The sequence below is a fragment of the Chelonia mydas genome, chromosome 6 (assembly GCF_015237465.2).
Source record: "Chelonia mydas isolate rCheMyd1 chromosome 6, rCheMyd1.pri.v2, whole genome shotgun sequence".
Lineage (NCBI taxonomy): Eukaryota > Metazoa > Chordata > Testudines > Cheloniidae > Chelonia > Chelonia mydas.
In genome coordinates, this window is record NC_051246.2 from 90,780,251 (window position 1) to 90,794,361 (window position 14,111).

The window sequence follows — 14,111 nt, forward strand, 5'->3', positions numbered from 1 at the left end:
AGGTTTCCTATGTAAAATGCTTTGATTTTATCTGCTCTGTTATGTGAATCAGTATTTGGGCATTTAATTAAAAAGTGGATTTTTGACCAGATATGCCTCTTTAGCTCCTATTGCATGAATCCTTTCACTTCATGCAGTATTTGTTATCCAGTTCCCCACATTTTGGGCCATGGTAGTTGTAGGTGAACTAAATGTGAATAAAATACAGTTGTACAAATAGAAAATACATAAAGCTGTCCAGACCAGGGCAACATCATAAGCTTGCTCCTCTTGCTGTTTAATAATATTTTAAATTCTATATCTAGATTTTATTTATCTATTTATATTTTATTTATAGGCTTTTCTGTGTAGTACGCAACACCATAGTATCTGATCATTACACATACATTATTTATCTTTGCTCACACCCTTGTGTGGTAGGGAAATACCACTATTTTGCTGTTGGAGTAGCAAGAGACAGAGAAATTGTGACTTTCCCAAGGTCACACAGTGACTCTGGACAGAGCTGGAAACAGAATCTAGATCTTCTGAGCACCAGTCTGGAGCTTTAAACACCAGACATGTTAAAATAACATACTTGATTTCCAGTTAAGATTTTAAGTCAATGTTTCTCCCGGAACTAGTCTTCATGGCTGAAATTTACACTTTCAGCCACTACTATCTGTATAGAGTGGTTCAAATGCTGCTGCTGCTCTCACATTAGCAGGACGTTTTTTTCCATTATGTGTCTGTGAATGATGCCCTAGATGTGAGCCAGCACAGAGACATAATGTCACATATTGATGCAACAGTGGGGCATGACACTGATTATTTTGTGGCTCATCTGACATTATTTCCTAGAGGTTGCTGAGTTTGCAAGTGGCTTATGTCACTCTCAGTTGTGCAGTGTGAAATTGAAGTGCATTTTTCCATGTCTCTGTACTGATTTAATGGGGTTTGCATATGAGGCACACAGAGATGTTTGCATGAAAGTGGTTTTATAAAGTGAAAATATCTTCTAGAGAATTCTCACTTAATTTGTTCATTTGAATATGTCTCTTGTTTTACATGTAGGTTTGATGGACTTCGGGGAAGAGGCTTTGACAGATTTGAAGGGCCAAGACAGAGAGGACCTCGTTTTGAAGGCCAGCACTTGGAAGGGCCGAGGCCAAGATTTGAAGGTCAGAATTCAGATGGACAGTCTTCAAGCAAATGGGGGACTGTCCCCCGGGGGCCAGCAGCACAGTTTTATACTTCCCCAAGTACATCACAGATGCACAGTTCCCGACCAAGCGGGTCACAGTGGAGGGGGCCCAAACCTCAACAGCAATCTCAAGCAGAGTCCCGAACAGAAAACAGAGACGCTTTTGCTGATGTGGCTGTCAACCAGGAGTTGGCAAATAGAACTCAGTCTACGCCAATTGCCTTTGATACAGATGCAAAGAATTCTGGTCCAGTTCAGCCAGCTGAGGACCTGACAAAAGCTCAACAGGAGCCACCCAAAGCTAAAGTCAAAAAAATTATTCCTCGGCCTAAAAAGTGGACTTGGAGTTCTCAGGATCCTGCGCAGCAATTAGAAGAGACAAAACCAACTACTCAACCTCCATCCATTCAGAATCAAAAACCAACACCACTTCCCAGTACACCTGTAACTGTGCAGTCTACTATTCCTCCGAGAACAGGAGGAACAGCAGCCTTACCTCCATCCCCTGTAACAGGAAATAAAGACTTGAAATCTACAGATAGTAAATTGCCCCTTTCAGAAAATAGCCAGGGTAAAGTACTACCTGGATCAGAAAATAACCAGGGTATAGGTCTGGTTCAGCCAGAAGATAATAGAGGCAATGGACTAGTAAGCAGAGGCAGGGGTCAGGGCAGGCTGGACGACGGCCGAGGCAGGGGTCAGGGCAGGCTGGACGACAGCCGAGGCAGGGGTCAGGGCAGGCTGGACGACGGCCGAGGCAGGGGTCAGGGCAGGCTGGACGACGGCCGAGGCAGGGGTCAGGGCCGGCTGGACGACGGCCGAGGCAGGGGTCAGGGCCGGCTGGACGACGGCCGAGGCAGGGGTCAGGGCCGGCTGGACGACGGCCGAGGCAGGGGTCAGGGCCGGCTGGACGACGGCCGAGGCAGGGGTCAGGGCCGGCTGGACGACGGCCGAGGCAGGGGTCAGGGCCGGCTGGACGACGGCCGAGGCAGAGGGCAGGGCCGGCTGGACGACGGCCGAGGCAGGGGTCAGGGCCGGCTGGACGACGGCCGAGGCAGGGGTCAGGGCCGGCTGGACGACGGCCGAGGCAGGGGGCAGGGCAGGCTGGACGACGGCCGAGGCAGGGGGCAGGGCAGGCTGGACGACGGCCTCGACAGGGGGCAGGGCAGGCTGGATGACTGCCGAGGCAGGGGGCTAACAAACAGAGGCAGAGGATTGCCCAGACAGGCAGCCACCCGAGGCCGGGGGATGATCCAGAGAGTGAGCAACCGGGAGGAGCAGCTGGATAGGCGGTCAGGTAGCAGGGAGAAGTTGCCAGATGGGCAGTCAGGCAGCTGGGAGATGGGGCCAGTTGGGCGGTCAGGCAGCCGGGAGAGGGTGTTGTCTGGCCGAGACAAGGAACCAGCTGGCCGGGCAGACAGCAGGGATAGGGGGCAGTCAGGAAGCTGGGAGAGGGGCCCTATCATGCGGGCTGGAAGCCGGGAGAGGGGTCCTGTCATACGGGCTGAAAGCTGGGAGAGGGGTCCTGGCAGGCGGGCAGGAAGTCGGGAGAGGGGTTCTGTCAGGCGATCAGGTAGCCGGGAGAGGGAAATGGGCAGGCCTGAAACAGGCAGTATTGATAAACCAATCCGCCTAGGAGACAACTCTGAGAAATTATCTCTGTATCATCGAGAGGAACAAACCAGGGCTCCCTGGAGTCACGAAGAGGAGAGAATGCAAGAGGAACCTTCGTTAGATAGACGAGATTCCCATCCTTTAGAGCGCGAACAATTGGATGATTGGGAAAGAGATCGATATTGGAGAGAGCATGACACAGATATTCAGGATGATCATGTGGATCCATATGATAGAGATGACAGGTTACCACTCCGTCTTTCATTGCCTCCACTATCACCTCTTCCTCCTCTCCCTCCTTTGTCTTCTGATCTTGACAGACGAGACACTTGGTGGGATGATTGGGAAAGGCCAAGGGAGAGGGAGCTGGATAGAGATCTGGACAGGATTGGAAGACGCTTGGATGTTTATGATCGAGAATTAGATAGAGAATGGGACAGAGATTACTTGAGACCTCTGGATGACAGAGATACACCGAGTCATGACCTGGACATTCCTCCTCTTCCACCTTTGCCACCACTTCCACCTCTGGACAGGTACCATGAGGACCGGTGGAGGGAGGAAAGAGACAGGGATCTCTATGACAGAGACCTCCGAGACAGGGGAGAGTTGAGGATCCGAGAGTATCCAGAGAGGCATGATGCATCAAGGGAGAAGCGAGATTACCTTCCTGAAAGGACTGACTGGGAGAGGGAACGGTTGTCAGATAGATGGTATCCTGATGAAGCAGACAGACTACGACCTTTGGGGGATCAGCTTGATCCACCCCTTCCACCACCACGTTCATCTGACATGCTGGGAGCAGAGCCAAACCTGGACCCTGAACAGTCACTTGGAGGGGTAATGGTCCTTAGTCAAAGGCAGCATGAAATAATCCTGAAGGCTGCCCAGGAGCTGAAAATGCTTCGGTGAGTTGGCTAGTTTTGTAATTTCTTTTGGGAAAAAAGTTGCTAATTTATCTGAAGTAATCCATGGAATTGTATTAAATACTGTCAGGTAGGGTCACAGGTTTTGCTTTATCAGTTAGACAATTATTGCATCTGTTCTGTCATTATGCCTCTTGCAGTTGCCAATACATGATGCTTCAAGGGGCTGCCCCGGGCCAGCTGATCTTTTAAACTCATTCAATTGTACAGTACTGTGTGGAGGGCAATAATTTCCTTCCTCACCCCCAGATGTGATGAATGTTTGGCTTGAAGCATTTGGATTTCTTATTCTGTGCAAATCCCAAGATATTACTATCTTAATTTTCCTTTAGTCCATTTCAATCATCACTGTATTTTAACTGAACCCATATGAGAGGATGAGAACATTGCAAATACCTAGGGTGTAGGCAGAAGCAGGGTTGTGAGGATCTGTAAAGATGAGGACAAAAAATTTTGACTTGATATAAAAGTTAAGAGGAAGCCAATGAGTGCCTGAAGATGACTTTAGCTGTTGCATTCTGAATACGCTGGAGGTAAGTGATACGGAAATTAGCAAGGGCAGAGAGGAGGAGGTTAGAGTAGTCAAAATGAAAAAGAACCAGTGCATGTATAAGGACTGTTCATAAGAACAGAGGAAAGATCATATTATTTTAGATAACATACAGGAAATTGCAGCAGAAATTTACCAATATGTGAGGAGGGAAGATGCGTGGAAAATCACACAACTAATAAGGCTGAGTGACTGGGAAGCTATGGTTTTTACAACATCAGTGGAAAAGGAAGAGGAAGGTGTTTGGGGAAAGATGAGGAACTTCTTTTGCCATATTCAGTTTGTGTTGAGGAGCAAGCATACTGGATAATATTAAGTAATCAGATCTGCAAGAATGTACAGGTGACCCCCAAAATTAAATCTGTCAAATGGGTCATTTAATCTGAGAGTGAGCAAGGCAATACTACTGGTTTGTAGACTGCCTCACGACCTTGGCTTCTTATTGCACCTAACAGGTTTATTAACCAGCCTTGTAGCGGAGTCTCCATGACTCTTTGACTGAGGAGATTTAAGTATCCATGTGAATAATATCTCCAGCACCTAGGACCAAGATTTTGTATTCAGTTTATTATGAGTTTCTGTCCCCACACACACACTAGACCTGATCTTTAGTCTAGGTTGTAGTGTAGACATAGGTAACATAATCCTGGTCAGCAACTTCCTGGTCAGATAATCTCCTTCTCCAGAGAGGAGTTGCGGTTCTGTCTCTCACCAGGCAGACAAATTGACTGTGCTGGTCTGCCCTTGGAGATTCATGACCTCAGCAAGCTTCCAAAACATTCTATTGGAGAATTTTATCCAACCATGGAATCAGAGTGCTGATGATCTCTGTAACCACCTGTTGTCCAGTAGCTTTAACGTGACTGCTGAGCAAGGAATTCCTGTAGTCCTATGCTGCAGACAGAGAAACCAATAAATCCTTCTACACAATAGCAGATGCAAAATTTTATCCAAAGGAACTGTTCTGCATAATGACCTGAATAGATTTTGTCTAGTCATAGCTGTGTAATGCAGAGCATAGAACTTCATCCAGTAATTCCTGCAGTTGAGGGAATTTTTCACTACTGTCAAGACCAATAACTTGTTGAGTTAGATCCTATTAGAAAGACATCCATGTTGAGATTTTCAAAAGTGCCTGAGTGAGTTAGGCACCTAAGTCCCTTTAACTTTCAGCCAGTCTTGATTTAAAGACTCCAGATAATGATGAACTAACCATTTTCCTTGATAATCTGTTCTAGTGTTTCACTATTTAAAAGTTGTCTTGTTTCCAGTTTGAAGTTATCTAACTTCAACTTCCAATTATTGCATCTTGTTATGTCAGTGCTAGGTTAAAGAGTTCCATAAAGTCTAATGTTTCCTTCCAGTGTAGGTACTTAAAGACTTTGATCTAGTAGCTCTTAAGTTTCTCTTTGATCACCAAAATAGATTGTGCTCGTAAGTCTCTCAATGTAAAGTATGTTTTCCAGACCTAAAATTAATTTTTTGTAGTACTTCTCTGAACCCTCTCCAATTTTTCACAATCATTTTTAAAGTTTAGACATCAGAATTAGACACAGTTTTCCAGTAGTGATCTCACCTGTGCTGTATGTGAAGTTGATATCACCTCTCTATGTATTTAACATTTCCCTGTTTATGCATCCAAGGATTGGGTTAGCCTTTTTTGCCACTGCTTCACAGTGGAAGCTCATGTTCAGTGGATTATCTAGTGACCCTTAAGTCCTTTTCAGAGTTACTGCTTTCCTGAGGTTCCCACCTCTCACTACCACGCACACATGTCCAGTAAATATGGCTGCCCACATTCTATGTTCCTAAATGTAGTTCTGTTCTCCTGGTTATTTGCCACCCCACCAATATTTGTCATCTGCAAATTGTATCAGCTGTGATTTTATATTTTCTTCCAATTTATTGGTAAAAATACTGAACGGAGTTGAGCTGACAACTGATCCCTGTGGGACTCTTGTAGAGTCGTCCTAATTATTGATGATTCCCTGTTAACAATTATGTTTTGAGATCTATCAGTTAGCCAGATCTTAATCCATTTAATATGGATTATTTTGGTTTTGTACAGTGCTTATTTTTTTTATCATGGTTCCTGACTGCCTTCCCTCATTTGAAATCTAGCGTCACCCAGTGTGAAAAACTTTGTAAAGTATACTGAGAAAAGATTGACTGGATCAAAGATGGCATCTCCAGTTCTTAGAAATCCTGTATGTACCCCTCTTGGTTGGTGGCAGCCAGTCAGGAGCAGTTGAGTCTACTGTTGACATAGAACATTAACACCTTCAGAGATAGCAGCCTATCAACCTTCCTGAAACATGCAGTCGTCCAGCGTGTGTTCAGGAAACCATCACTCAATGTCAATGACTTTGCTGATAACCTTCCCTTCCCAGGCAAAGTGATTGACGCATTGGTGAAAAGCCATCTCCAGCAGCACTTGACCTCTGCTAATATCTTAGAATCTTCCCTGACAGATTTTAGACCAGCGTATGTAACAGAAACAGCACTGGTCACGCTGATGGAATATCTCCTCTTTTTCAAAGACAGTTGGCACACATACATGCTGATGTTAGATCTGTCTGCACCCTTGACCAGCACCCTTTAATTATGAAGTGTTGATGACTCATCTGAGTGACCTGGTGAGATGAGCAGAATTGCATTAAGTTGGCTTCCCTCATTCCTGTCATGTCATGTGGGCTATTGCACTTCCTAGAGAGATTTCACATGAGGAGTCTCTCAGGGTTTAATGTTGTTTATCCTTCTATTCAACTTTACCATCCTTTATTAAATTGTTACAATTGTAGGGAAGATTTGAGATACTACGGACCCAATGCCGACAACATGCAGATGTCAGTTAGCTGCAAATCTTCTGTAGATGATGCTATCATCCAGATATCTCAGTACCTGAGAGAGCACTGCTACTGAATGAAAAACAGTTGACTAAAACAAAACCTGGGAAAGGCAGAGGTGATACTGGTGGGAAGAAGAAAATGCTTTGAAGAACTTGCCAAAGTGAAGCATGGTCCTCAAGTTTTTAAGATGCTTGTGAGAGAAAGCATCTTTTTTTCTGTTTCTTGTACAGTGTTCAGTACATCACTGGCGCTTAGTAAATAACTGAAGATGTCTACTTTTTCAGTTACAGTGATATGCTGTCTTGGGATGCTACTAGACTCCTCAGTGTCCGTAGATTACTGGATGATGACAGTAGCAAAATATGCTTTTTATTACATCCTTGGCTAGTCAGGAGCATGGCTTCTTAGGTGTGGATCTGTCCATGGTGATCCAACTAGCTATCACTGCAAAACTCAATTATTCTAATGTGCTGTACCTGGGGTTGAATGTGTGAAGGCAAACCCCCCCCCCCCCCCCCACCTGCTGGTTCAAAATGTCATGGTCCACTCGTTAGGCAACAGAGCCTGACGAGAGTTTGCCACTTCAGTTCTCTGCTTGCTGCAGTGGCTCTCTGTCCACGTCCAAATCCAAATGTAATAAACCAGGGCCCAGCCAACTGATGATCTCAGAGATTGCCCCTTTCCAGGCATCCCATAGCAAAAGCTATGTTCATCATGTAGTCAACCCACAGCTCCAAAATTAGGTTGATGCAGGATTTTACTATCTGCATAATGAAATGTAAAACAATTTCTGCTGCATCATTATCACAAGAATCCTGAAGAGTGGGCGAGCAATAATAAACAGCAAAATATTCCTCCAAACCGTTTTCCAAAATCCCTTACCACTGGAAACATTCAGAGGTACCATATAATATATAATATAAAGATATAAATATAATATAAAGAGAGAGAAAGCTTGGATGGTGCACTGATATCCTGGGTGTGGGTGCGTCATGCACATTTGTAGGAAGGAACATCAAAAAAGGAAGAGGTGAACTTATGAATTGGAATGTAAATGAATGAGGTCTTTCAGGGAAGAGTGTAGAAAGAAGAGGAATAGACCTAAGAACAGAGCGTCATGGTTCATCCTCCAGAGGGAACAGGAAGATCAATGAGGGAGCAATATTTGGTAAAGACAAAGTCAAGGGGGTGGGGTGCCCCCGCTTTCCTGCATCTGCCATTGCACCCCTTAGGGTGATAATCGCACAAGCTGGATTTTATGCTAAAATGATGAACAGTTAAACAGTTACTGTTGACATTTGTCGTCCTTAGGTTTCAGTTAAAAACACATTGACATGAATGGGGGCATTTTCTCCCTCTCTCAAAGCTGTTTTGTTTTCACACTCATAAAGATGATATACCTTTTATTCCCACATGGAAGGTTTTAGTTGCAACCAGAAGTGCTGGAAATGTAATTTTCAAAAAGTGAATGGAAGTTATGATTCTGAAGAATTTAATCTGTCATGGGAACTGGTTTAATACACCAGGTTGGCAGGGACTTTGTCTTTTGTGCTTTAGAGAATGGTGTTTAAGGCCTAATAAATTGATACACTGAAACAAGAAGGCTTCATATGTGAAAGCAGGTTCTCTCTACAGCGCCAAAGAAAGGGTTCAATTAAAGAAGATTCTGTTGACTGTTTTCCTCAGTTTTCAAGTTAATGCTGGGGAAGTCACCCTTTTGTATCAAACCATATTGAGAGTTGTGTTTTCTACGTTATGCTGACTCTTCTCATTGCGTACTTAAGAAAGAGCAGATCCTAAGCAGAACAATGCAGTGTAAGTGGCTTGAAATTGATAAGACTCCTTCTGATGATGCTTTGAGACAGAAGCAGTAGTAGAAATGTAGAGAATAGCTTCTCTCAACTTCAGGTGTCTTCAACTAGATCTGTTCTCTGTGCATCTGACAAGTCTGGTATCAGTTGTGTGTTGATCTGGATTTGCCAACCAATGCATTTTTCCAAAGCCAGGTGTTAGGAATATTGGATGTTAGGGGAGCTCTGAGTTGTTGCAGCTGTTATTATTTATTGTTTGTATTGAGGTGGCACTTAGGAGTCCCAGTCGTGGACCAGGACCCCATTGTGCTAGGCACCCTACAATCACACAACAAAAGGATGGTCCCTACATCAAAGAGCTTACAATCTAAGTCAAGTCTCTCCCAGTATGCTGGCTTTTGGGGTGCTACCAGCTGCTTGTGTCCTAGCTTATCCCAGTCGTAAACTCTGTAGTGGCTGTTGATTCTTACTACTACTACAATATATTTTGTTGATGTAAGTATCTGTTCCCCCCCGCCTTTTTTTTTTAACTGTGCATTTATGCCACAGAATGGTAACACACTTTTGTGATTGATGTGCAGGGAACAAAAAGAACAGCTGCAGAAGTTGAAAGAGTTTGTGCCTGATCCCCACATGCCCCAACTGTCATCACAGGAAACTTCTAGATCACAAACCACAACTACAAGGCCACGTGCCTTTCAGGTAAATGAAATCTGTGCTAAAGGAATGAAATGCTGTTGATAATTCACCTGGGTATGAACATTAGTTCAAATCTAGAATGTAGCTAAAATAGATATTTCCTGGCTTCTGATGGTGAGGCGAAGCAAACTGAGGTAGGTAACTCATAAAATAATACTTTACACTTAGTCAAATCTCGCAAAACTGTACTTTGGTAACCTACAAACCCAAATGGAAAAAGAACTTTTGAGCTTGTAGTTGATTGAAACGCAAGCCAGTGAGATTCTGCTGCTGTGTTGGGGGCAAGAGTAATGTGTCTAATGACATGCTTCTCATAGACCGGGGGGAACATGACATGCTTTTTCCAGTGTGGGAGCAACATATCAATTCTTAGCATGCCCCAGGCATTCAGGTAATCCCCTGAAGAAGGAGTAGGACATTTATAATTGTCTGATGGTGCTGGTGTTCTTCCCCAGCACTCATTGGACTACAAACTTCACTTACCTGCGCTGGGCTCTCCCTTCCAGTAGTTCAGATTAGTGAAGTTCTACTGTACATTTGTTTGATACAATATTCTTGTATATTTGTATGTGTGTGTTTCACATACTTGTTAATCTGAAGTATTGATATGGATCAAAGTAGTTCAGTTATTTGTAGGGAGGATAGGAGAAGATATCTTAATTTTATACTTTTAAAAAGTTAAATTAAGAAGTTTTGCCCCGTCACCCAGATCACTCTGCTTGAACACTGTATACCTTTCCCCTGTCCTTCGTCTCTTTATCTTTTTAGATCAGAGGTTCTCAAACTCTGGTCCGTGGACCACCAGTGGTCTGCGAGCTCCGTTAAGGTGGTCTGCAGATAGTTCCCTCTAAGGTGCACGCCTGGGTGGCCGCACATGAAAGAATGAAGGGCCACCCACCTAATTAGTGGAGTGGCTCAGGCATGGCTCCACTAATTAGGTACCTAGACCCTAGAGAAGGCAGACATGTAAGGTGAGGTGGTGGCACTGGGGGGAATAGGGGTAGATGGGAGCGGACAGTGGGGTGAGAAGAGGGGGTAGGGGAATTTGGGACATGCAGGGCTGCGGAAGCCAGAGAAACAGGCGACTTTCCCCAGCTCCAGGGCTGCGGCTGCCGGAGAGAGATGGCCCTCCTTCCCAGCCTCAGCTGGGGAGCTGCCGTGGTAGACCCTCCTTCTTCCCAGCCCTAGCTCAGGGGCTGCTGTGGTGGGGGAGAGAGGGAGAGACCCCCCTCCCCTTCCCAGCCCCATCTTGGTGGCTGCTGGGGCAGTGGAGAGAGGACACATCCATCACATTAGAAAGGTGAGACTACTGATATTAAAATATGAGTTGTGTGCTTTTATTTGTAGAACAAAAAAACGTTAATTATTATAAGTTTTTTTTATGTAGCACTTTTGTCCAAAGCACTTTACAATAGTTAGTTAACGGTACAAACAACATTTGGAAAGATCATTAAGTGGTCCGTCGAGACCCTCAGCAATTTTCAAGTTGTCCGCGGGGAAAAAAGGGTTTGAGAACCACTGTTTTAGACTATAAACTCTTTGGAACAGGGACTGTCCCCTCCTTTGTGTTTGGAAAGCACCCACTGAATAATGGGTATAATAATATACTACTTAAATCACCATACTGCTTATACTGTTTAAATCATTTTACAAACATGACCGAATCCTATCAACACATCCATGAAGTAGGTAAATAAATATTAGACACTGATTGGCAGAAGAGCATGAAATCTGCTCACCCATTTTCTTCTAGATTGTCTGTTTTCCAGATGTTGAAGCAACTCAACTTCTGTGTTTCTCAGTAACCTGTGGCACAGGCTCTGTGTAGGAAGCTAGAAGAGTAATTTTTTCTTCATTGTACACAAACTGTGCTTTCCATGTGTAGGCCTGACTTGACATGAGTAATTGGACATGGGTGAGGCCTCATTTCGTGGGAAACAGGATTAGGGAGGTAAATAGATCAACAGGCTGGAAACAGAATGTCTGTACTAGCTAAGGTAAGGGGGAACTATTTACAATGGAAAAAATAATGGAATAAGATAAGTTGGGAGCAAAGACTAGGTAAAGAGTAAGTCATATATGAACAGTGCATGGACAGAGCATGCTGTACAGAGATTGCTTCCTACAGAGTAACCAAGCCAATCCCAAAACGTGTAATGCAATGTATTGTGTAAATGTACATAAAGGAAGAGGCTTGCTGCCTAACTTTGGATGTGTGGTATGCTTTATACCAGGGATGACCAACCTGAGTCGGAGAAGGAGCCAGAATTTACCAATGTACATTGCCAAAGAGCCACAATAATATGTCAGCAGCCCCCCATCAGTTCCCCGCTCCCAGTGCCTCCCGCCCACCAGCAGCCCAGCCGATCAGTGCCTCCCCCTCCCTCTTTGCACCTCCCAATCAGCTGTTTTGTGGCGTGCAGGAGGCTCTGGGGGTAGGGGGGAGGAGTGAGGGCACGGCAGGCTCAGGGGAGGGTGCGGGAAGGGGTGGAGTAGGGGCAGGGCCTGTGGCAGAGCCAGGGGTTGAGCAGTGAGCACCACCCAGCACATTGGAAAGTTGGTGCCTGTAGCTCCAGCCCCGCAGTTGGTGCCTATACAAGGAGCCGCATATTAACATCTGAAGAGCCGCATGTGGCTCCGGAGCCACAGGTCGAGCGCCCTTGCCTTATACCCATCTCCTACAATTGAGTCCAATCAACTCAGCAGAGCTTTACCATTCATTTGTATTTATCATAGAATCATAGGACTGGAAGGGACCTCAAGAGGTCATCTAGTTCAGTCCCCTGCACTCATGGCAGGACTAAGTATTATCTAGACCATTCCTGACAGGCATTTGTCTAACCTGCTCTTAAAAATCTCCAGTGATGGAGATTCCGTGACCTCCCTCAGCAATTTATTTCAGTGTTTAACCACCCTGACAGTTAAGAAGTTTTTTCCTAATGTTCAACCTCCCTTGCTGCAATTTAAGCCCATTGCTACTTGTCCTATCCTCAGAGGTTAAGAAAAACAATTTTTCTCTCTCCTTGTAACAACCTTTTATGTACTTGAAAACCGTTATCATGTCCCCCCTCAGTCTTCTCTTTTCCAGACTAAACAAACCCAATTTTTTCAATCTTTCCTCATAGGTCATGTTTTCTAGACGTTTAATCATTTTTGTCACTCTTCTCTGGACTCTCTGCAGTTTGTCCTCATCCTTCCTAAAATGTGGTACCAAGAACTGGACACAATACTCCAGTTGAGGCCTAATCAGCACAGAGTAGAGTGGAAGAATTATTTCTCGTGTCTTGCTTACAACACTCCTGCTAATACATCCCAGAATGATATTTGCTTTTTTTTGCAACAGCGTTACACTGTTGACTCATATTTAGCTTTTGGTCCTTTCTGCAGTACTCCTTCCTATGCAGCCATTTCCCATTTTGTATGTGTGCAACTGATTGTTCCTTCCTAAATGGAGTACTTTGCATTTGTCCTTATTGAATTTCATCCTGTTTACTTCAGACCATTTGTCCAGATCATTTTGAATTTTAATCCTATCCTCCAGAGCACTTGCAACCCTTCCCAGCTTGGTATCGTCTGCAAACTTTATAAGTGTACTCTCTATGCCATTATCTAAATCATTGATGAAGATATTGAACAGAACCCGGAACAAGAACTGATCCCTGCGGGACCCCACTCGTTATGCCCTTCCAGCATGACTGTGAACCACTGATAACTATTCTGTGGGAACTGTTTTCCAACCAGTTTTGCACCCACCTTATATCTAGGTTGCATTTCCCTAGTTTGTTTATGAGAAGGTCATGTGAAACCGTATCAAAAGCTTTAGTAAAGTCAAGATATACCACATCTACCTCTTCCCCCTATCTACAAGGCTTGTTACCCTATCAAAGAAAGCTGTCAGGTTGGTTTGACACGATTTGTTCTTGACAGACCCATGCTGACTGTTACTTATCACCTTATTATCATCTAGATGTTTGAAAATTGATTGCTTAATTATTTGCTCCATTATCTTTCCAAGTACAGAAGTTAAGATGACTGGTCTGTAATTCCATAGGTTGTCCTTATTTCCCTTTTTATAGATTGGCACTATATTTGCCCTTTTCCAGTGTTCTGGAATCTATCCCATCTTCCATGACTTTTCAAAGATAGGTTTCAGAGTGGTAGCCATGTTAGTCTGTATCAGCAAAAACAATGAGGAGTCTTTGCGGTACCTTAGAGACTAACAAATTTATTTGGGCATAAGCTTTCGTGGGCTAGAACCTACTTCATCAGATGCATGGAGTGGAAAATACAGGAGCAGGTATAAATAAATGAAAAGATGTGAGTTGCCTTACCAAGTGTGAGGTCAGTCTAACGAGACAATTCAACTGACAGCAGGCTACCAAGGGAGGGAAAAATAAGAGACTGGGAGTGGTTGGATCATTACAAAACCTAAACCTAATTTCCCCAATACTAATTTCCCCCAACTGTTACTCACTCCTT

The 14,111-nt window shown here is 44.3% G+C and overlaps 1 protein-coding gene across 3 annotated transcripts in view; it reads left to right on the plus strand.

The window, feature by feature from the left end:
• Positions 1-14,111, plus strand: part of YLPM1 (YLP motif containing 1) — a 59,798-nt gene that overhangs the window by 17,610 nt on the left and 28,077 nt on the right. For all 3 annotated transcript variants that reach the window (XR_006291428.1, XM_043548151.1, XM_037900694.2), the window contains exons 5-6: positions 1,054-3,705; positions 9,515-9,635. Coding sequence is in view for 2 of the 3 variants with exons in the window: in XM_043548151.1 (XP_043404086.1) it covers positions 1,054-3,705; positions 9,515-9,635 (2,773 nt within the window). In the remaining variant the exon portion in view is untranslated. The remainder of the gene's footprint in view (positions 1-1,053; positions 3,706-9,514; positions 9,636-14,111) is intronic.